The following is a 24088-nucleotide window of genomic DNA, read 5'->3' as shown; positions in this document are numbered from 1 at the left end:
TGGCATTGTCCACCACCTACTTTGATGCCCTGCACAAGCTTCGGTCGTGGTGCCCTCTCTGTTAACTGTTTTTTTTGCCTGTGTACCCTTGAGGACCTGGTGTCATATTCTTTCTGAATACCCTTGCACCTGGCACAATTATTGTTGGCATGGGTCGGGGCTCAACAAATGTTGGAATGAGTAAAGAGTGTCTGCTAATGGAAGTTTGTGGTCATAGTCTTTTTTTTTTTTTAAGCAAACCCTTCCTACTCTATCACCATGCCTCTTAAAGTTAGTCTTGCTCAAAATCAGTCTCTTGATACTTTCCTTTGTTCCTTTTCGCAGGATGCTGAATTCCAATGCCTTGTGTGGTTGCCTTCCCCAAAATATAGGCTTACTTTACAAATAGTGACCTGATGAGTTGTTTTTTATTATTATTTTTTAATTCAAGTAAGACAAATCAAGAAATCACCCTGGGGGGAGTGAGTATAGCTCAGTGGTTGAGTGCCTGCTTCCCATATATAAGGTACTAGGGCTCAATCCCTGGTACCTCTGTGAAAAAAAAAAAAAAGGACTCATCTTGGATTTTTACTTAGAGACATAAAATAGTTGATATTCTTTATTTCTTTATTTAACAAATCTATGTTGAACACTTTTTATGTATCAGGCAGTTTTTGGGGCTAGGGATGCAGCAGTGAACAAAATAGATGAGATGCGTGCCCTCATGAAGCCTACCTTCTGGTGTGTGTGTGAGGGTGCCAACCAATAAAGAAGTGAGTGAATAAATGAGATTATTCCAACTAGTCTTGAGTGTTGTAGGGGGTAATGATATGAAGAGGGCTCTCAGACAATGAGGAGTCCTCATGGACATAAACTGAGTATGCTCCAGGTGTTGTGCTCTTGGTTTCATTGTGTAATTATTGCATGCCTCATTGTCTTACTTGTTCTTTAAGCTCAGCACCACCCATGCCTGGTCCTCAAGAAAGATGCTATTGTATGGCTGAGGAGAAGGTGGCCATTCCCTAGACTTTTGACCTTGGAAGATCATTTCATATAGATGAGGACCCCTCACACTGGACAAGGGCCCTTTTTGTTCAGGTTGCTGATATTTGAGTGTCTCTCTGAGACCAAGGGACAGGTGGGGGAAGATAGGGAGTTGCTGCTCACCCCATTACCTCTTTGTGCCTACTTGACGATGTTACCTACATCGTCAGCACTAAGAATCCTGCTGACTTGCTTCTGGCGTTCTGTGTCTGAAGCCTCTTCACTGGTGAGCAGCCACTCATTTGTTGCAGAGCCTCTGAAGGTGAAAGGCAGGGCAATGTGAGGACACATGACGATGACATGGGGGCACCTTTAGACATCTTTGAGGAGGTAGAGTATGACCCCAGTTCTGAAGAAGGAGAAGGAACCAGCTGTATGAAGATCTGGGGATGTGGACAGCACTCCTCAGGGGCCCCCACTGGGGAACACATTTGGCAAGTATGGGGTAGAGTGTAGGGTGTGAAGGAGAAGAGAGTGGTGTAAAATGAAGTTGGTGTTGAAAGAGGGAGATCAGGCAGGGGCCTTCAGACCGTGGTAAAGACCTTGGATTTTACTTTTTGGATAACTGGAGTCTGTGAGAGAGTTTCCAGTGGGAGAGTAATCTGCTTTGATTTACATTCTTAAACTCTCACTTACCTTCATGTGGGAAGTGGACTATAGAGAGGAAGAGTAGAAGCCGGGCCCAGGCAGCAGGTGGTGGCAGCAGCCCAGGTGAGGACTGCTGACCACTTAGACTGGGGGTACTTTAAGGCGTGAGCAGTGATACAGGTGGGAACACATGTTGGAGGCAGAACTGACAGGTCAGAGCCATGTATGGGCAGTGGGCAGTGAAAGTGCCAGAAGAACCCATGATGACTTCTAGGTTTGGGCTTGAGCAGCTGGGTGGATGGTGGTGCCATCTATCTATCTGTCTGTCTCTCTGTCTATCTGTCTTATCTGTCTGCCTGTCTTTCTATCCATCTATCCATCCATCCATCCATCCATCTACCCATGCCAGTTATTGACTTCTAGATTTGGGCTTGAGCAGCTGGGTGGATGGTGGTGCCATTTACTTACTTACTCACTTATTTATTTATGCATGCCATTTATTGAACTGGAAAAGCGGAGGAAAGAACAGAGTCCGAGGTTCAGAACAATGATTCTCTTTTGCCGTGTTATATTTGAGAGGCCTTTTGGACACCCGCTGGGAGGAATCCAGTTGGCAGTAGGTGTAAGAGGGCGGCGGACTTGGCCCAGTGGTTAGGGCATCCGTCTACCACATGGGAGGTCCGCGGTTCAACCCCTGGGACTCCTTGACCCGTGTGGAGCTGGCCCATGTGCAGTGCTGATGCGTGCAAGGAGTGCCGTGCCACTCAGGGTGTCCCCGCATAGGGGAGCCCCATGCACAAGGAGTGTGCCCCGTGGGGAGAGCTGCCCAGCACGAAAGAAAGTGCAGCCTGTCCAAGAACGGCGCCGCACACACGGAGAGCTGACACAACAAGATGATGCAACAAAAAGAAACACAGATTCCCGTGCCGCTGACAACAACAGAAGCAGACAAAGAAGATGCAGCAAATAGACACAGAGAACAGACAACCGGGGTGGGGGCGGGGAAGGGGAGAGAAATAAAAAAAAAATCTAAAGAAAAAAAAGAGCAACACTTCAAGGGGAGACATCAGGTCTGCTGGTAGACTGCGGAAGTCATGGCAGAGAGTTGGATTTCTCTCTTGATGTACTAAGGATTTGAAGGAGGGTTAGACCTTCCTTTCCTGTAGGTGTGTAATCTAATGGTTTACAACTTGTTAGGATCCTATCGTTGTAAGTTGTAGATGACTTCTTTTATTCAATTCATTCAAGAAAATACTAAACTAGATGTTGTACTAGAGGCAGAGGCCGTAATGATGCATGAGCTAGACCGTGGATTCTGTGAGGGCAAGCGAGTATATCTGACGGAGGAGACAGACCATTAAGTCAGGAACTTGGTAAAGTATGCCATGTTTTGTGATGGGGATTGGAACAGGGTGGTGGGAACATAGAGCAGAGGCACTGACCTGGTCTGGGGGTGGGTCTGCTTCCAATCATCAGTGGGGGTGGGGAGGAACCTGCTGGGTGAAGCAGGCTTCAGGGAGAGGGAACAGTGTTAGTGGAGGAGGGGCTAGCCATTCATATTGGAGTTAAAATGGACAGAACTCTGCTTCAGAACTGGCAGCTTTTGTAGTAGGTACCCAGGGATCCTGTGGCAAGACAGTGTGGATTATTACAATGATGATATTCCTGTTGCATTGTTACCTGCTTTCACACAGGTCAGGTTGTCAGTTACTAGGAATTTCCACTGCTCTGTGCTCAGTTTTAATTTGGTGCAATAAATGCAATGCGAGATTGGCAGTTCATATGATTTTATGAATACCTTTATGTGCATTATTTTACAGAACGAGGGCAGGATTTTTGTATTAAAGGCCCTCATATAGTTACCACAGGAAAACAAATCTTCAGATTCATCAGTATAATTGTTAACTTTGTAGAATTTAAACATAGTAATGAATGTGTTCACATATGTAATCACAATATTACAATCTGTATTCACACTGCTACAGATTGAATAGCCATGTATTCTTTTCTTGTATAATCCTTGTAGAATTTTAAGGAGGGTTTTAAATTTTCCTCAGTTACTACTGTATCCTTCAAAAGCACCAGCACCTTGGTCAGGACCCTGTTGCACAATCTTGTTTCAGAGAAAAGGTACAAAGGCGTCTGAATCCTGGGTAACCACTTTGAGCAGCCTTGGGAAGTTTTTCCCAGGACCACCTGTGTACCTGGAAGAAGAGGCTGTGTCTGCAAAGTCCCTTACATGACCCATCAATCTACCTGTGGCCCTGGTTTTAGCAAAACCATCTGGTACAACAAGAAGAAACGCTGCTCAAGGCAACTGTAGGAACACCTGGCAGGCTCCACTATGTCCCAGCAGCAGCAGGGACAGGTCACCTAGAAGCTGGAGGGAAGGCAGTAGGCGAGGGTGCAGATGGAGAGAGTGGGGCACGTGTGTGTGTGGGGGACAGTGGCAGTTCTCCTGGGCTGTTTGCTCTTTTCACGCAGCAAGATGGCGTGGGCTTGGAGGAGGGAGAGCTTGCTGGAGGGAGGGCCTCTGCCTGGCAGTTGTTCTTCAATGGACAAACCCATCCTGCTTCATGGCATCTGCCAAAAGCCACCTCCTCCACAAACTCCCACTTCCCCACCCCTTAACAGGAAGTCCTCTGGTACCTCTCCAGACTCCATTCTCTCTGACCTCCTTTTCTAACTGGTCTTTAAGCGATGTGTACCCATTAGCAGTGATCTCCTTGCATAGGCAGTGTGCCAATTTCAGCCTCTCAGGCTTCAGCCCAGGCCTTCATGTGGGGTGGTGCCCCAGATTTTATGGGAGGACCGAACGACTTCAGCATTCAGAACTCTCTTGGTTTTTGTAGAATAAACTCATGGAAAGACTTTTTTGTTTTGTCTTATAAGGAGATAAAGCTAAATTTTACTTTCCTTCATTTCTGAAAAGGTAGTTGGTAATTCTGATAAATGTGTTAAGTGTATTGTCATAAATGGAAACTTTTTTTTTTCCAGATAATGTAGATGCAAGTGATCTTAAGCAGTTCTTTGAGACCAACTATTCTCAGATATATTTCATCTTCTATGAAAATTTTATAACACTGGAAAATAGTTTGAAATTAAAAGGTAAGCTTTCTGCAGAGTTTTTTTTTCTTTTTCTGATCAGATTAAAACAATCAGGAAGTTTTAGAAATTGTATGTATCCCTCCTTTAATAAAAGTGTATCTGTTCAAGACTGTATCAGTTAGTTTGTGTGCCTAACCACCTACCCCCAAACTGAGTGCCTTAAAAAAGACAAGCAGCTGTTTACACTTCTCAAGGTCAGTTAGGCATTTTTTCTGATTCAGACTGGCTCATGCTCTGGTCAGCTGATGGGTGGACATGTCTGGCAATTGGCAAGCTATTGATGAGGGCACCTTAGTTCTCCTCCACTTGACTTCATATTCCCTAGCAGGCTAGTTGGGGTGCTTTCACATGATGACCTCAGAGTTCAAAGTTCATCAAGGGCACATGGCTTTTCAGGCTACTGCTGGCCTTGTGCTAACCAGTCTTCCATTGGCCAAAGAAAGTCACATGGCCAAGTCCAGATATAAGAGATGGAGAACTAGACATCTCTAGATGGGAGGGGGATATTGGCCATTTTTGTAATTTGTCATAAAGAATCATAATGAAGAACCAGTAAAAGGGTGAGATTTTGAAGTTTCTTGTTTTTAGTACAATCTGAGTTTCAACTGGTGTGCAGGGAAGAAAGTATACTCCTACCCCCCAAAAAAGGAATAAAGGATAATTTTTACTAGTAATAAGAAATTAATTTGTGGTAACTTCAGCCTTCCAGTTATCTGTGATAACTTTAGCCTTCCACTTTGCTGCTGTTGACTCTATCTTCAAAATACAGTACATGCAGAATTCAGTCTCTTCTCATTACCTACACGGAGGTCCCTGTTAGCCTTTCCTGGATAATTTCAGTAGACTCAGAAATGGTCTTCTTGCTGCCATACTTGTTCCCCCTTCCACCCCCAAGTTTCTTTTCAAAAGAGCAGCTGGCCTGATGTGTTAAAATGGGAATTGTGTCTCTCTCCTGCTCCAAACCCTCAAATGGCTTTCCTTTCCCTACCTAAACTGCCTCCCTTTGCCTCAGTATTTTCTAACCTCAGCTGTTAGCACCCTTCCCTCTTACTTATCTCCAGCCATGAGGACATTCTTGTTGTTTCTTGAGCATAGCCAGTATTCTCAGCCATAGGGACTTGGCACTCCAGAACACTCTTCTCCAGATTTCTGTATGGCTTGCTTTTTATCTCTTTTAGGCCCTTCCTCAGATGTCACCTCATCAGCGAGGCCTTTCCTGACTTCTCTAGTCCAAATGGCATACCATCCCTTTTGGTCATTCCCCATCTGCCTTCCCTCTTGTTTTTCTCACTTTTAAACTTATTGTCTGCAGCCTCCTGCCAGAGTATAAGCCTCCTCAGGGCAGATTGTCTTATTTTCTTCACTCCTGTTTCCCCAGGGTCTAGAATAATCCTTGACATGGTGTGGATAGTCATGAGTATTTGTTGAATCAATGAATGAATGATGCCTACTTCATAGAGCTGCGGAAATCCAGTTAGATCACAAGTCCACAATTATATGGCTCATTGCCTATTTTTGTAAATAAAATTTTCTTGGACATGGTCATACTTCATTTGTTTATATATCACCTGTGACTGCTTTTGCACTGCACCAGCAAAGTTGAGTGGCTGCAAGACAGGTCTGCAAAGCCTAAAATATTTACTGTCTGCCCCTTACAGAAAAAGTTTCCTGGCCTCTGAGCTAGAAGACTTCTGTTCAGCCCTTAGATCAGTACCTAGCCCATGGACGGTGCGGATAAGCGGCACCTGCTACTGCTGCTGTGGTTATAATTGTTATTATCAAATGGACAGGGCCCAATTGCCTAAAGAGATATATACTTTTTATAATTTCTGTCTGCTCTAGGCCCCTTCATATTACAAAGCTAGAGCTCTTTGTTTTTGCTGTGCATGCTGCCATATTTGAGCTGACAAATGACTAATCGAGAAATCAATAAATTACCTGCCACGGGTTGGGTAACATCTTGGAGGACTTGGAAACTATGTTTTCCAACAGGTAGTTAGAGGCAGCTCTTGTGCATGAGCCAGTAGTCTGGCTTAGTTGTCCACATTGCCTCTTGGTATTTTTTGAATAAATTAATGTATGTTGAGGCTTAAATCCTTTAAGATGCCTTTAACATAATTTGTAATATCTTAAGTTTTAAATATTGGTGTAACTAATTTTTTTTATATTCCAGGGAATAATAAGTCACAAAGGGAGGAGCTGGACTCTATCCTTTTTCTTTTTGAAGTAAGTTTTTATGAATTTATTTAGCTTTTAAGATTCTTGTTGAAAATATGCTATTTTAGATCTTTAATTTCACTCAAAAACATATAAAAATAGCTATTCATAGACATGTTTCTGCCTTCCTGCTTCTCTCCTTCCTTCATTCCCTTCCTTCCTTCTTTCTGCTTTTACAGATAATGCTGCAAAGAAAGTTCTTGTGATTTTTTTGGCAAACACTTTGGAGTGTTTTTTCCTATATGGATACCTAGAAATTATTAGATGAAAGAATGTGCATATTTTAATCTTAACAGGTATCACCAGATTACTCTCCATAAAGTTCATATAAACTGATACATAAACTTATATCTAAATCTTACATAATGTTACTATGCTATAACCAATACTGGAGATGATTTATCTTTTAAAAATATATGTAAGTATGACATGCAATAACTCATTATTTTAATTTACGTTTTTCTACCTACTAGTGAGGTTGCTATCTTAATGTGTGTGCATGAGCATGTGTGTTTATCCTATATACTCTTCGAAGGAATAATTGTGGGTGTGGCTTTTGAGCTAGAAAGGTTAAAGTCTTGTCCAAATGTATTGGATAAGGAGCCTGTTTACTGGTGCCCTGAGAAATGCATTCAGAACCAGATTGTAGGTTCTGAAACGTAATTGTTGGTGATCTAGAAATTATTTCCAATTTGAAGAGACTTGTGCTTAGGTTGGTGTGAGAAGATAAATTTTGTGACTGTAAAGTACAGGCCTGATGTATACTTGCTTGGGTTGGCTCATGGCTGGCGCTCAGGAACCATGGTTCCTGTTTCTCTCCTGTGAGGGCTGTACTCCTCCGCCAGAGAAAAGACACTGATTAATTGCATTTGTTGTGTTTCCTGTGGTCACCCCCCTGTAAATGAAACCTGTGCAAGGGAAGAGTAGTTCTGAAGAGAAGCTTTAGTTAAGTCTATCATTAAAATATATACCCACTCACTGTCATTTGTTTGAACTTCTCCATTAACTTAAATTATTTTATTTATGGAATAGTTGATGCATTTACAAAAGAATCTATAACATACATGCAAGTCATGAAGAATGGTAATAAAGCCCACACTCTTGACACCATCCTTTCCCTCTTCTGGAGGGAAATGTTCTCCTTGCATTTTGATTATCATTCTCCTTCTTTGAAAAAAAAAGTTCTCTTGCATGTACCCATATGCGTAAACAATGCATTGTGTAGTTTCTTTGGTTTTGAGCTTAATAAAAATGGTATTATATGGTACATAGTTGTGTGTGATTTTATTCTGACATGATTTCTGAAATTCATTATATTTTTGAATGCAGCTCTAGTTCATTCATTCTACTGGATTAAATGAATCTATAAGATTTAATTTATTTTATTTTTTTAAAGATTTATTTATTTATTTCTCTCCCCTCCCCCCCAGGTGACTGTTCTCTGTGTCCATTTTGCTGCGTGTTGTTCTTTTTTGTCCGCTTCTGTTGTTGTCAGCGGCACGGGAATCTGTGTCTCTTTTTGTTGCATCATCTTGCTGCGTCAGTTCTCAGTGTGTGTGGTGCCATTCCTGGGCAGGCTGTACTTTCTTTTGCACTGGGTGGCTCTCCTTGCGTGTGGTGCTCCCTTAGCGGGGGACACCCCTGCATGGCAGGACACTCCTTGCGCGCATCAACACTGCGCATGGGCCAGCTCCACACGGGTCAAGGAGGCCCGGGGTTTGAACCTTGGACCTCCCTTGTGGTAGATGGATGCCCTAACCACTGGGCCAAGTCCGCTTCCCTATATGATTTAATTTAATTCCAGCATTTTGTCAGTAGGTGTTTTCAGTTTTCTTTGCAGCAGTCAGACTGTCTGTGCATAGTAACAGCTTAGCCCCCTCACTTCCAGTTGGTCTGTTTTTCTTGCCTTATTGCCCAGCACCATGGCAAATAGAGGTCATAGAGCTGAGCATCCTGTTTCTGATTCTTTAGGAGTTTTACTAATATTTCACCATTAGGAATAATGTTTGCTGTAAATTTTTGCTAGTATTCCTTATCAGATTAAGGAAGTTTGCTTCTAGTCCTAGTTTGGTGAGATTTGTAAAAGTCATAAATGGGTTTTGAGACTTTTCAGATTTCACTTTTCTGCATTGACATGACCATCTGATGAGTCTTCTTGAATATTAATGTGATGAATTACAATTCTGGGTTTTTGAGTCGCTAATATTTTGTTTGGGGTTTTGGATCTGTGTTCATGACTGAGTTCAGCCTGAATTTCCCTTCCTCATACTCTTCTTGACTGATTCTGTTATAAAGTTTCCAGGATCTGTTGTCAAGCCTTTCTTCTTTTTCTTTAGCATAGTTTATGTAAGATTGGAATGGTCTATTCCTGGAATGTTTCTGAATCTTTATTGTGAAAATAAATAAATTTTTAAATGGGAAGATTTTTAACCACTTGTTCAATCTCTTTAATAGTTTTAGGATTATTCAGGTTGTCTCTTTTCTCTTGGTGCAGGTGTGATAAATTGTACATTTTTCTAAGAATTTAGTCTTGCCACTAAAGTTTTAAAACTTATTGGCATGAATTGTGCTTCTCTTCTTTTGAAGGATAATAACCCCTTAAATTTGATCTACTTTTAGTTGCTTTTCAGTGTCTTTAAACAGTTATTTATATTAGATACATCATTATTATTAGTATTTATGTTACACTTAAAGATATTATTTTATTGACTTCTAGTTGCTGTTGTAGCAGTTTTAAACTGGTCTCAGTCTCATTTCCTTTTTTTAAATATATTTTTTATTTATTTTTAAAAGATATGTAGATTACATAAAATGTTACGTTAAAAAAATATAAGGGATTCCCATATGCTCCACTCCCCATACCTCCCACTTTCCCCATATTAACAACTTCTTTCATTAGTGTGGTACATTCACTGTAACTGATGAACATATTTTGGAACATTGCCACTAAGCATGGATGATAGCTTACATTGTAGTTTACTTTCTCTCCCACTCACTTCTGTTATGGTTATGGCCATATATATAATGGCAATATATATAATGACCTGTATCTGTCATTGCCCCCATATTATACCTCTTTTTCCCTCTCCCTGACTTCAGCACCTCCAGTGACCACTATCTCCACATTAATGATAGTTTCTTCCATTGCTAGAATCACAATAAGTCTATAGTAGAATACCAGTTAAGTCCACTCTAGTCCATATTTTATTCTGCAATCCAGAGGATTCTGGGATGGCGATGCCTACTCCATGTTGCTGATGAATGAGGACTCTCTTGCTTGCAGTTGTAGACTCTCTTGGTTCCTTAGTGTGGTGATTGTCCATCCTCATCTCCTTGTTTGTTGTCCTGGGTGAGTCCAATGAACTGGAGAGTAGGTGTTGCAACTCCACTGAGGCTTAGGGCCCAGCTGGCACATGGACAGCCCAGAGATTCAGGTCTCTTGGACGTGCACCTACCAACTCCAGCACCAACTATAGGTTCAAATAAAAGGGACAAGTCTCATTTCCTTTAAGCATCTTTTTCTCTAGCTGCTTTTCAGAACTTTTTTTAAGTCTTTGGTGTTCTACAAATTCACTACAAATGTACAATTTAAGAGTACTTATCTTGCTTGTAAATATGTTTTTCCAGTATCTCTGGATTCATATATTTATCACTTTGGGAAAATTCTCTGCCTCTGTCTTCTCAAATATTGACTCTCTTCCAGGCCATATGTTCTAGGATTCTTATTTGAGCTTCTTAATCTATCTTCCATCTCCCTTACACTTGCTTTTATCCTTCCTCTTTCTATTTTTTTGTGTTCCATTCTGGGGAAATTTATTCAGTTCTTTCTTCTAGTTCACTAATTCTCTTCATTTGGGTCCAATTTGCTGCTTAACCAATCTATTCATTTTAGATATCTGTGACTTTTTTGTTCATGTTCTAAAAATTCTTTTGCCTTGGTATTCATCTATGCCTGGTTGTTTTTGATAATATCTTGATCCTTATTACTTTTTTAGACATCTTTTATTTTCTTATGTGTTTAATATATAATATTTCATATTCTATATCTGATAATTCTTGTATCTGAAGTCTTTAATTATCTAAATCAGTTGGATATTTCTTCTGTCTCTCACTCATGGTGCCCAATTTTCTTGCATGTTTTGTGATATTGGATTGGGAGGTCAGGTTTAAATTTTTTTTTTTAAAGATTTATTTATTTATTTATTTCCGCCCCCCCACCCCGGTTGTCTGTTCTGTGTGTCTGTTTGCTGCGTCTTCTTTGTCCACTTCTTTTGTTGTCAGCGGCACGGGAATCTGTGTTTCTTTTTGTTGCGTCATCTTGTTGTGTCAGCTCTCCATGTGTGCGGCACCATTCCTGGGCAGGCTGCACTTTGTTTCACCCTGGGCGGCTCTCCTTATGGGGCACACTCCTTGCGTGTGGGGCTCCCTTATGCGAGGGACACCCCTGCGTGGCATGGCACTCCTTGCGTGCATCAGCACTGCACATGGGCCAGCCAGCTCCACATGGGTCAGTGAGGCCTGGGGTTTGAACCGCGGACTTCCCATGTGGTAGACGGATGCCCTAACCATCTGGGCCAAGTCTGCCGCCAGGTCAGGTTTAATTGAACTTCAAACAGTGTGTTAGTCCTGATTTCTTCCAGACAATTCGTCTTTACTTTTGCTGGGGGCCAGGGAGTACTCTTGATCTGGCTCCATGTGAAGGCCCTGGTTTAACAGAATCTCAGGTTTAGCTCCCCAAACTAACCATGGAGATGGAGATTAGGGCCTGGAGGAAACATATACACCTGCAGATCCTAGTGCTGGTATTGGCATTAGCCCTTTGGCAACCTGCATTCTTTTTCCTTTGCTTGACACAGATCAAGTTTTGGCTCACTTTTTTCCATCACCTTCTCTCTTCCCTCTTGCTTCCTTTCTACCATATTTTTAACAAGTTCCCTTATCTCCTCCATAGCCCAGGCATGTTTTAAGAACTACATCTGCTGACGTTGGTTTCAGGTCTAATTGTACTGCAGTAGGAAAGTCCTACAGAGACCCTAGTTCTGTTCCTTCCACAGAGGAAGTTTTCACACTTTCTCCTCAAGTCCAGACTTTCTAGACTAGGGAGGGTATTATTACTGGTACATTGCTGTATTTTTTCTCAAGGGAAAAAATACAAATATAAATATATGTATGTACAATGTAAATATTACAAGATTTATCATAGGATTTATTATTAGGAATTACTTTCATGACTCTGGGGATGGGCAAGTCCAAATCCCATAGGGCAGGCTGCATGTAAAACGCTGGGAACTCTCATGAAGGTTTTGATGCATTCCCCAGGAGAAGCTGGCTGGCTGAAGTAGAGATGAAAATTCTTCTTTCTGACTGCTGAAATCATCACTTCTCCTTCTAAGGCCTTCATCTGATTGGATGAGTCTTGTTGAAGGCAATCTCCTTGGTTAATTGTAGTTGGAATCAGCTATAGATGCCAACAACTGACTGATGATTTTGCTTGACCAAACTACTAGACACCATAGACTTAATGCAACTGGCCGTATCAACTTAACCATCACAGTTATCGTATATGGAAGTTTAGTCGTCCATAAATAGAAAAAATATTTATTATTCAAAGCTCATAAAACTTTAATATTGCGTAGTAAATATGAATGAATGCTTATGTTCTCTCTCTGACTTTGGAAGTTAAGTTGTAATTTGTATCTTTCATTCTGGGTATTAAGTAACTTCATTGCTGCTTTCTACAAGTTAGTGTTATGGTTTATGAGGCTAATACTTACCAATGTGTAAATAATTGGGAAAGACTTCCCTTAGAAGATGTGGAATTAAGACATGCTAAATCATAGATGGGCTACTGCATAATGATAGTCCCAAAATAAGAAATGATTAGAAGAAAGCAGAGTTAAAGAGAGTATGCTAGAATGCTGCCTGCCTTTGTAAGGCAATCTGGAAGGAAACCTTTGAGAAAGGAGACAGCAGTTTTTAGATGTAGCAAGCTACTGGAGACGTTACCGTGTTCTGACCGAGTGAGGGATGTGCAATTAAAGCTCCAGCCCAGTCCAGGACACAGTTTCCAGCAATGAGCAGATCTTTTCCATCTGCCGTTGTCTTCAGGGAGAGTGCTTATCACCCTCAGGAGTTGACCTTCCAGCCACCCTTGCCTGTAGCTCGGTCCTGTGTGCAACTTGGGGTTTTTGGTGTTTCTGGTCCATGCAGATGTTTGCCATATTTTTTTATTGTGGTTATAACTCCTTACATTTCTTATTATCTATCATTGCCATGTATTTCAAAGGGGTGGTGGTGGCAGTGATGGTGTGGGGCCTCCAAAACAGAATTTTGATCAGAATTTAAATGTTTTATAGGTGCCTTCCTGTTTAATCCTTTCATTCTGAAGTAGGTTCTGTCTTGCCATTTTGACAGAAGAGGTTTCAACTTCCAGACTTTGATAGCAAGGAGGCATTTCCATACCCTACCCCACCACACTTAAAATATACTTTGACAGAAGAGGTTTAATTCCAAAGCTTATGTGTATTTTGGCCTCGGAATACTTTTTCATTCAGCTGTTTTTCAAACATCAAAGAGTCAGAAATCACAGATACACAGAGCATTTGGTTTCTACATTCCTTATTCTTAAATTTATTCTAATTTCCCTGCCAGATTAAGCAGTTTTAATCCTGTCACTGTCCTTCCTAGAGATCTGAACTCATTCTTTATCATCTTACAGTATGGCCTAAATGCCCTCTGCCTTGGTCCCACGAGAGCTTTCCTTCACATTTTTGTTGTTTCTGGCATTGCTACCCTGTGGAAATGCTCTGTTACACTCATCCTGCTTTGCTTATTGCCTTCTTTACCTCTTTTCGCATAGTTTCACTTCTATCTCCTGATTCATGCAGTTCTCTTTTCAGTAACTGCCTTTTGTTCTGCTCCCCATCCGGCCCCTATCAGGCTCTGTTCAGACCCACTAATTTCTTCTTGCAACTCCAGCTAGAAGCACTTGCTCTTTCCTGTGAACTCGTATAATAACACTGTCTTCTGTTACCATTTGATACAGCTGGTTGTTCTTAGTGATCCCTTAATGTGGCTGTGTCTTAGCTTCCTAACTGGGAAGCCAGCAACCATTATTTATAATCCTTTGTCTCCTTCACAGTGATTTGCACCTGTTAATATTTATTGTTGGTTAATATTTGTTGTTAAGGTCTCTTAAATTCTCAACTTATCTAAAATCTCTGAATAAGACAGAAAAAGGGTATCCGGAGGACTGGCTTGGTTTAGAATGAGCTTTGACACTAACCAGCTGTGTGACCTTGATTGAGGTACTTCACCTGCCTTTACCTTGGCTTCCATGTCCAGAAAGTGAGGGAGTGGGCTATGCTACTGCAAACGTAGCTTTGTTTGAATTAGTGAAGTCTCCAAAACAAGTATATGGGGAAGTCTTTTTTTTTTTTTCGGTGTGGAATTTATTTATTTTAATTATGAATTTACTTTATTTTTACATTGTTATGAAGGAACAAGCAGCCATGGAATTAAGATAAAGTAATCCACTGAGGTTAAATTCACCTAACATAAAATTAACCATATTAAAATGAGCAATTCAGTGGCTTTTAGGACATTCACAATCTAGTGCAACCACCACCTCTGTCTAGTTCCCACTTCCATCATTTCAAAGTAAAACCTCTTAGCCCTTAAGCAGTTTCTCCTCATTTCCCCCCTCCCCAGCCCCTGGCAACCACCACTCTGTGTTCTGTCTTTATGGATTAATCTATTCTGGATATTTCATGAAAATGGAATCATATATGTGACTTTTTGTGTTTGGCTTCTTTCCCTTAGTATGATGTTTTGTTAGTTCATCCATATTGTGACATGTCTGAGTATTTTATTCCTTTTTATGGCCAAATAATATTTTACAATTTGTTTATCCATTCAACTGTTGATGGACATTTGGGCTATTTCCACTTTTTGGCAATTTTGCATAGGGCTGCTATGAACATGTGTGTACATATACTTGTTTTTTTATACCTGTTTTCAATTCTGAATTGCAGAGTCATATGCCAATTCTATGTTTAACTTTTTGAGGAACTGCCAAACTGTTTTCTAAAGCAGCCAAACCATTTTTCATTCCTACTAGAAATATACGAATGTTCTAATTTTTTCCACATTCTCACTAACACTTCTTAGTTTCCATTTTTCTGATTATAGCCATCCTAGTGGATGTGATGTGGTACCCTGTTGTGGCTTTAACCTGCATTACCCTGATGACTGGTGATGCTGAGCATACTTTCATGTGTTGATAATTTATCTTCTTTGAAGAAATATCTATTCAAGGCCTTCACCCATTTTTAAATGGAATTGTTTGCCTTTTTGTTGTTGAGTTATGAGTTCTTTATATAGTCTGGATATTAAATGATATATTATTTGCAACTATTTTTTCTTTTCACTCTCTTGATTATGTCCTTTTGAGGTGAATGATGTGGGCTATGGGTGGAAGGCTCTTTGTCTCTTCAGAGATAACTAAGTTATTTGACTTGTGGGTGTGGAATGGTAAGAGGCTGCAGTCCTGCCCTTAGGGACGGTGACAGCAGGCTCCAGTCCCAGGAAATGTTTAACAAAGCAAGGGCTATAAACTTTAAGTATTTAGGGGAAATGCAAAAACCAAGGCTTATCTAAAATGTCTGGAGTCCTTGCTAAAAGCTTACCTAAGATGTGAAAGAGATATATGCTAATTGAAGCCTATTGAGAACTGAAACAAAGGGACCATTTGGCCTTTCCTCTCTGTATAAAAGACGTTTGAAAATCTTGTTCCGGGCTCGGGATTCAAACAGAAAGCTCCCGAGTCCGGCCGGCCGTCAATAAACCAATTTTTCCTTCTCAAAATCATTCCTGAGTCCTGGCCTCTCTATACTCGAATAATTGAACTTCTCTTAAATTCCACAACACTTTGATGCGTGAAAGCTTATTATATTGAAGTCAAATTTATCTATTTTTTATTTGGTTGCTTTTGCTTTTGCTGTCATATCTAAGAGTCATTGTCAAATCCAAGGTGAGGAAGATTTACCCTTATGTTGTCTTTTAAGGGTGTTATGGTTTTAGCTTTTTATGTTTAGGTTATTGTTCCATTTTGAGTTAATATTTGTATATAGTGAGAGGTAGGGGTCCAACTTCATTCTCTCACAGTTGTCCTAGTATCATTTGTTGAGGAAAATATTTTCTTCGCCTTTGAATGGACTTGGTACCTTTGTCAAAAATCATTTGGCCATAGATACATGTGATTACTTCTGAATTCTCAATAATATTCCATTGATCTATGTTTATCCTTGTACCAGTACCACACTGTTTTGATTACTGTAACTTTGTAGTAAGCTTTGAGATCAGGAAGTATAAATCATCCAACTTTGTTCTTGTTTTCCAAGATTGTTTCAGGGCATCATGTGATTTCTCTATGACTCTAAGGATCGATTTATCCATTTATATAAAAGAGCCATTGGAATTTTCATAGGGATTTCACTGAATCTGTAGTTTGCCTTGGGTATTGTATTAGTCAGCCGAAGGGGTGCTGATGCAAAATACCAGAAGCCTGTTGGGTATTTATTTGGGGTAGAAGCTTACAGATACCAGGCCATAAAGCATAGGTTACTTCCCTCACCAAAGTCTATTTCCACGTGTTGGAGCAAGATGGCTGCCAACATCTGCCAGGGTTCAGGTTTCCTGGGTTCCTCTCTTCCAAGGACTTGCTTCTTTCTGACCTCAGAGTTCCTCTTTTCCCAGGGCTTGCTTCTTCCAGGCTCAGGGTTCCCTTTCTTCCTAGAGCTTCCTTTTCTTTCCTCTGTGTGCTTACTTCGGGGGCTCCAGCTTAAGACTTCAGCATCAAACTCCAACATCAAAACTCCAACATTTAAAAAGCCTCCAACTCTGTCCTTTGCCATGCCTTTTATCTGTGAGTCCCCATCCACCAAGTGGCAGGGACTCAACACCCTACTGACGTGGCCCAATCAAATTATAATCATAATTTAATCATGCTCAGGTACAGACCAGTTTACAAACATAATCCAATATCTATTTTTGGAATTCATAACTATATCAAACTATTAAAGGTAGTATTGACATCTTTTTTTCCCCACCTTATTAGAGAAGTTGTGGGTTTACAGTAACAATCTTGCATAAAATACAGGATTCTCTTATACTACCTTATTTTTAACACCTTGCATTGATGTGGGACATTTGTTACAATTGATGATAGACATTACATTTTCAATAGCTCAACTGACAACTGTCTTCCTCCGGGTTTTCATTCAAAACCAGAAAAGCAGTAGGCAACCAAAATATGGGCACAGCCCTGAGTAGTGGTCATGAGGGAATCCATTGAGTTTTAAATATTAATTCAGTTTGACTCTGATTAGTCTTTGACTATCTAAGCATCTCAGTTGCTTTTTTTTCTCTAAAAGCAGCATGAACTGAAAGAACTTTCTGTGATGATAAAACTATTCTATGTCTGTACTACCCAATTAGGTAATCACTAGCCACATGGGCTTTTTAGTATTTGAGATATGGCTAGTGTGATTGCGGGACTTGATTTTTAATTTTAAGTAATTTTTAAAATTTAAATTTAAATAGCCACATATGGCTAGTGGCTACCCTATTGGACAGCACAGCTCTAGAGTCTTCCAACAGAGCCTTGTTACCTCGTTTGAAAGACCACTCCTCTTTGTTAAACACTTGGTTAAACCTTTAGCATCTTGTACACCTGCATCCTTGTGAGGCAGTAATTGTAACTTTGGTTCTAGAGTTTTACTGAAATGATTTTTCTGAACCTCTCAGATGTTGCTACCAAAGTGCCCTTAGGAGCATATACCTCCATGATTTCCAACACTGCCTTCCATAAACATAAATTGAAAAGCCATATGCACAATTTCACTTCACTCTTTTCATCCTTTGTTTTAAAAAAGAAAATAGTATTCAAAATAATTGCCAGTCAAATTACTTAGTACTTCTTCCTCCCCATCACACCCTCCACTCTACCCTTCAAGATAAGGAAAACAATTCCAGTATCATAAAACTGTTGTGACTAGTAATAGAAGAAATTGTAGCATTGAGAAAGCTAAAGGACCAAAGTAGTTGCTGAGAGCAGGGAGAGGAAAGAAGAGATGTGATGTGGGGGCACTTTTGAGACTTTGAGTTGTCCTAAATGGTATTGCAGGGTCAGATTATGGACTTTATATATCCTGTCTTAACCTACTGAATATAGTGGGGGGAGAGTGTGAACTACAGGGTAAACTATTATCCATGCGGTGCAACAGTGCTCCAGAATGTGTTCAACGAGTGCAATGTGTGTGCCACAATGGTGGAGGAGGTTGTTGGTGTGGGAGGAGTGGGGTGGGGGGGTTGCAGGTATACAGGAACCTCTTATATTTTCTAATGTAGTGTTTTTTTTCCTGATGTATATATCTTCAAAAAAATACAGTTTACAAAAATGATGAGGTGGGGGGTAGAGAATGGGGTATAGGAGAACCTCTTATGTTTTTTGGTTTTTTAATGTAACTTTCTTTGTGATCTATTAACTTTAATTTTAAAAAGTTTAAAAAAACACACAAAATAATTGCAGTATCATTCCATGATGAGCAACCATCTCTTTGCTTTGTCCTGTCTTTGGTGGGGGATGTTCTGGTTTGGGAAGCATGGATCTAAGAAACAAACTATAATAGGAGTAGCTACAGAGTAAAGGTGACGTGGGCTTTTCAAAGGGCAAATGGAGGAAAGGAAATCATACTGTGGTCGGTAGTTTTGTTTTGTTTTTTCTCATTTACTATTAAGGATGATATTTTTGATTGTTGGATATTTACTGCCAGACTCTCTTTTCTCCCCCTACGGTGTGGAAGTAATGCTGGATCGGAAGGCAGGACTCATCTGTTTGTGGAGTCTTGCTGGGTATAGTTAGTTTGAGAGTCATAATTTGACCAGTGGTGAATCCAGGGCTGTAGTGGAATCTGGGACTTACTGTAATGGAATTCAACACTGGGTTTCTTGTTCTTTATTGCTCCAAGTGAGCTTAAATAGATAATGGGTTTAGCTTCCAATTCTTTTCCTCAGAGTAGGGAAAAGGACTTTTAATGACTTTCCTGATAATAATAACATAACTGGATCCAGTGTTAGGGTCCTGAGATGTGCAAAACAAAGTGGCCTGTGAAACACATGAGTGGTTTTTCACTCTCCATTCTATTGCTTTGTATATGCAATCCAGTCATTTGAGGGCTGGTTTTATCTCCCATACAAATGCGTTTATTTATTTTTAACTTTTCACATTTGGTAGCCCATTCTACTTCAGATATTAATAGTGAAGAATTGCCTGAAGAAAAACTGGAATTATAAATATAATAGGATTACAAATCATCCTGAGATGTTTGATTCCATTTCTCCTTCTCCTCCTCACCCCATCCTCCTTTCTTTCTCTTTTGGTAAAACTCTATGTCTTTAAAAAAATTTTTTTAATCTATTTTATGGAGGTACTGGGGATTGAATCCAGGACCTCCTGCATTCGAAGCAGGTGCTCAACCACTGAGCTACATCAGCTCAGTACTGTGTGTCTTTTATAGCTCTTTTGCAAATGAAAACAAATGAGGAGCTCCTGCAGAGATAGGGATTCAGTGAAAATGCTTGGACTGAATCATATGAGTCAACACATTCAGGGCAGGTGTCCTACAGGATTAAGTAACCATTTTTATCTTTTTTTTAGTCAATGGCTAATGCCATTTCTTACAAGCAAATAATACATAATAATATATTGTAAAACAGCATAATTGTATTTTTAAAACTAACTACTTTCCACAGCACCTGTTTTCCTTTGCTTTATTTTTTTATTATTCATTCCAGACTATCCAGTGTGCAAAATCTGCTTCCATGTTCCTCCCCTGTCCTCAGACCAAGGTGAAGGACTTCCTTCCCCAGATACCTCAGGGCTGTTCAATGCTCTTTCTTTTTCCCATAAGCACCACTTTGCTGTTGTTGAGTGCAGGAGGAACAAGAGCAAATAAAATGAACAAGAAAAATAGATCCTTTCTTCTCAAATCCTCGGAATTCAAGTTCATATTGTGGATTTCAAATATCTAGGTGCTTCAGTGGATTTTCTTGTCTTTTGAAAGAATGATTCCAATTTTGTTTGTGGCTCCTGGGTTACTGTCTTGATTCTGACTAACTGCAATTGAGAAAAAGCTGATAGCAGTTCAAATTTCCTGGAGAACATTTTGAAAAGAACTGATCTGGCAAAGACACCCATCTGTCATCTTCAAAGCCCTTCTGAATTCCAGTTGGCAAGAAAAATGAATGTCACTGTTATCAGGATCAGAATATTGGGTTACCTTTATGACTTTGAGGGTATATTTTAATGTGTATGTTATAAATATTTTACGTGATAATAGAGGTGTCCGTTTCATTTCGGTTTTCTTCATAATGTTAGCCATACTTGTTATTTTTGTTGATGTTGAGCCAATTGTTGGGAACAACCCCCAGACAATAATATTAATTTTATGGGATTATGAGATTCTTTGAGACCCAATCTGCAGGAGAGGACTGAATGTCCAGTCTGCCCTTTTCTCATTTGTGTCATGTATTCCCTGTGGAGGTGATTTTGCTCTGAAATCACTCCTTGGTGACAAGCTCATATTTGGTGCTGGGGAAGTAAACACAGGACCCAGACATTTTATTTCTACAGCATGTGGTTATTTTAGCATCTATGTTATAATCATTAAATGTGTATGATCTCTGCAAATTAGAAGATGGAAACAAAAGATAAACATCTAGTCCTTTCTGGAGATTGTTTGAATGCATTGTTAGCGGTTAAAATTTCATTATCTTATTACAGCATGTTAATCATTGACTGCATCTGAGGTGAAAGATGCCATTTTCAATGGACATTTTAATTTCCAAATGTAAAATTCAAGACTGCAATCTTCCTTAACCATCGAGACTAGAGGTGATAAACTTGGGAGGGAACCAACAGGATATACTGAATTATGCAACTCACCTTGGGGGGAAGGGAAACTGGAGACAAGATGTTTGTGGAAGTCTGAAATTACATTCTTGGTGTGTTTATCTGTCCCGGCCAAGGTGCCCTGAGCTTCCCGGCACACCTGCCCATTTCACATAGAGTGCCACTTGACTCGGTAACTGACACCCTTAGGAGGAGGTGCTGTAGAAGGCGGCTCTCTCAGATGGTGCCAAGACTCCTGTAAAGGCAGATAGCAGAAACCACATCAGGGCTAAAAATTTGGAAAATTCCCAATAAAACCCAAGCTTGAGGTGTATATTATATTGTTAGAGTAGCAGAAGATATGTACAGCTTCCCCCCACCTTTAAATTGATTAGAATTAATGTATTTACACAATTTGATTGAGTTTTTTTTAACTATATATATTATATATATATAAAACTTTAGGGGAGGGTTGTGCAAGTATTTACAATATTGTAAATTTTCTGTGGCATGTTTTGTGCGTGACTGTGTGGTGTGGTGGCTGCTGCAGAGTGACATCTAGTGTTTGATGTGCAGGTTGGAAGGCGAAGACTGCCTTGAAACTCAGTGGCTTTCTGTAGACTTTGGGCATTTGCTGAGAAAACTTTGAGGCATCAGTGCTGAGCAGAATTGCAGGCTCATGACACTTTCTAATTTTGTTGAGGCGGCCCTTGAAATCCTCCAGACCAAGCGGTGCCATGTCACTGGGACTTTGCTACTTCTCTGCTAATCTCTTACTCAACAATTCTCTGGAATTGAATTTTATTTTTCTTTTTGTGAAAAGTGGCACAGAAAAGACAGCTAGAGCCAGCTGGTGCCAAAATTGAAGAGATCTAAAAAGTATAGCTGTTCTTTGCCAGGAATAGGAGATTTCATGAAATAGAGACGAGCATGTCAAATTTGGTTGTGACCAAGATCTCCCATATGAACTCTTTGTGTGAAAAGTAGACAATACTCCTCTTGAAACAGTTTTACTGAGTACTTTACTCAGTGGGGCAAAACCCACACATGATGGATAGAATTATGTTTTACTAATATGGGGGCTTGTGAAGGTCACTGGATATTCTCTCATAAAATGTGAAGGGTTGTTGTAATTCGATTTTCTTTAAAAGACTTTAGAGTAGGGGTTTTTAACCTTTATTGTTTTTCAGACCCCTTTACCAATCAGGTAAAAACCATGGAATCCTTCTCAGAATGTAACGGCAGGTAGTTTTATGACACGTCTTTAAATTAAATTTTAGAATTTTCAAAATTGTGTTTTATAACTTCCCCATAATTTCAATACCTGATAAGCTAACTCAGTTCAACATCTATTCAAATGGTCATTTTCAGCATACATTTAGAAATTTGAGTTTTCCCACAGCATCATAAAACTATCTCCATCATTCTTGCCAACCTTTTTGCAGGCAGTTATCCATTGCACTTAGAACATACTACATCAAAATAAAAATTATACTAAGTCCACACTGTACTGTGTATTATTTAATAAATACATCCACACCAACATGCCCCCACAAGAATACTGTTTTTAAATGCATAAAATAAAATTACAGGGAAGCAGATGTGGCTCAAGCAAGTGGGCTCCTGTCTACCATATGGGGGAATCCTGGGTTTGGTTCCTGGGGCCTCCTGGTGAAAGTGAAGCTGGCCCGCCCCTGTGCCATGGAGAGCTGGCCCACACCACGAACTGTCACAACAAGATGACCCAACAAAAAAGAGACACAGAGGAAAGACAATGAGAGACACAACAAACCAGGGAGCTGAGGTGACTCAAGGAATCAGGAGCCTCTTTCCCACTTTGGAGGTCCCAGGATCAGTTCCCAGATAGTGATCACAACCGGAGGGGAGGTGGGGCAGGTTAAAAAAAAATAAAATAAAATTACAAAGGAAATTAGTTACATGTATTAAAATACAGTTACTAAAATAAAAAACATATAATACTAGACATAAGTGCTTCTTTCTTAACACATTTAATCCAATATATTAAAAATACAAGAAAATTAAAGTTAAATTTTATTTTTTAAAGACGTGTCAATGTGCAGACTGTTATTGTTTATCTTGAATAAGAACATTAAACTGTGGTGTAGTATTTGACAAGGCAACAGGCATGTTATGTTGGACATCTAATCAAGTTGATTTTTTTCAGTTCAGGCTCACAGTGTCCATGGACCCCTGGTCAAGAACCCCTGCATTAGACCTTTGCATTATCTTAAACAAAGTGAAAAAATAACCTCTTGCACTTGTCTATCAAGTGTCTACCCTTCCAGGTTTTAAATATTGCATTTTAGTACCCAATAAAAATGTTTTCCTTCATCCATCCATTTATCCATTTTATTCATTATTGATAGCACTTTTCTCCACCCCATGATTCTGCGGACGTAGTGCTGATACTTTTTGATAACCTCTCAGCCTACTAACTCAGCCTTTATTCAGAACCTCAGTGTCCCCCTACTGGAGTATACTGCTTACTGGTCTCTTAATCTGTGATCTTTTGCCCCTTCTGTCTCCTGCACCTACCTTGAGTACTTTCTGTGGAATGTAGTTTTGATTTCCATTGCCTTTAGAATTATGGTTGAACTCCTTAGCAAAGCAGGCAAGGTCCTCCCTGATCTGGCCTCTGCTTCTCTCTCTCTGTCTTCATCACATATCTCACTTATGTACCTGTTGGCAACTTCCTGAAGGTCCCCAGACAAGCAGCCTGACTTTTAGCTGCTGTTTTATATGCCTAAAGCTTACCTCTGTCTGGCTCACTCCTGCTTGCCCTTCAGTTCAAGGTGGCCTCCCTTTGGAGGTGTGCCTAGTCTATACTTACTTCCATTATGTGCACTGACATTGCTGATTTCCTTGCCTTTTCCCACTTTAGGATGTGACTTTTAGAGCAGGAACAGTGTCCTTGTCCTTCATCTCTCATCCCGCTCATGATATATGGCACAGAATGGAAACTTAATGAGAATGTTTATTAATGAAGTAAATAAATGGTTGATTCAGGAGATATTTGTTTTAATAACCTGCACTATTACTGATTCAAATCCCTATCTATAGCATAGTGATTAGCAATGCATGGAGATGACTTTGTTATAGAAATTGCTTTTCTTTTATTTTTATTGATTCCTTTCTTAAACACATCTTCTTTTTCAATTTTTTGAGTTTAATTGAATGCAT

General features: G+C 39.9%; 1 protein-coding gene across 4 annotated transcripts in view; it reads left to right on the top strand.

Moving 5' to 3' along the window:
• RALGAPA2 (Ral GTPase activating protein catalytic subunit alpha 2) overlaps positions 1-24088 on the top strand; it is a 321127-nt gene that overhangs the window by 23396 nt on the left and 273643 nt on the right. For 2 of the 4 annotated variants that reach the window (XM_004447756.3, XM_071211586.1), the window contains exons 2-3: positions 4609-4719; positions 6893-6945. The exons of the other annotated variants lie outside the window; for them this stretch is intronic. In XM_004447756.3, the coding sequence (XP_004447813.1) occupies positions 4609-4719; positions 6893-6945 (164 nt within the window). The remainder of the gene's footprint in view (positions 1-4608; positions 4720-6892; positions 6946-24088) is intronic. 4 annotated transcript variants of the gene reach the window in all.

The sequence above is a fragment of the Dasypus novemcinctus genome, chromosome 24, assembly GCF_030445035.2.
Source record: "Dasypus novemcinctus isolate mDasNov1 chromosome 24, mDasNov1.1.hap2, whole genome shotgun sequence".
In the NCBI taxonomy this organism is placed as follows: domain Eukaryota; kingdom Metazoa; phylum Chordata; class Mammalia; order Cingulata; family Dasypodidae; genus Dasypus; species Dasypus novemcinctus.
The sequence above is the reverse complement of the archived record's forward strand: the minus strand, read 5'-3'. Positions and strand labels throughout refer to the sequence as shown.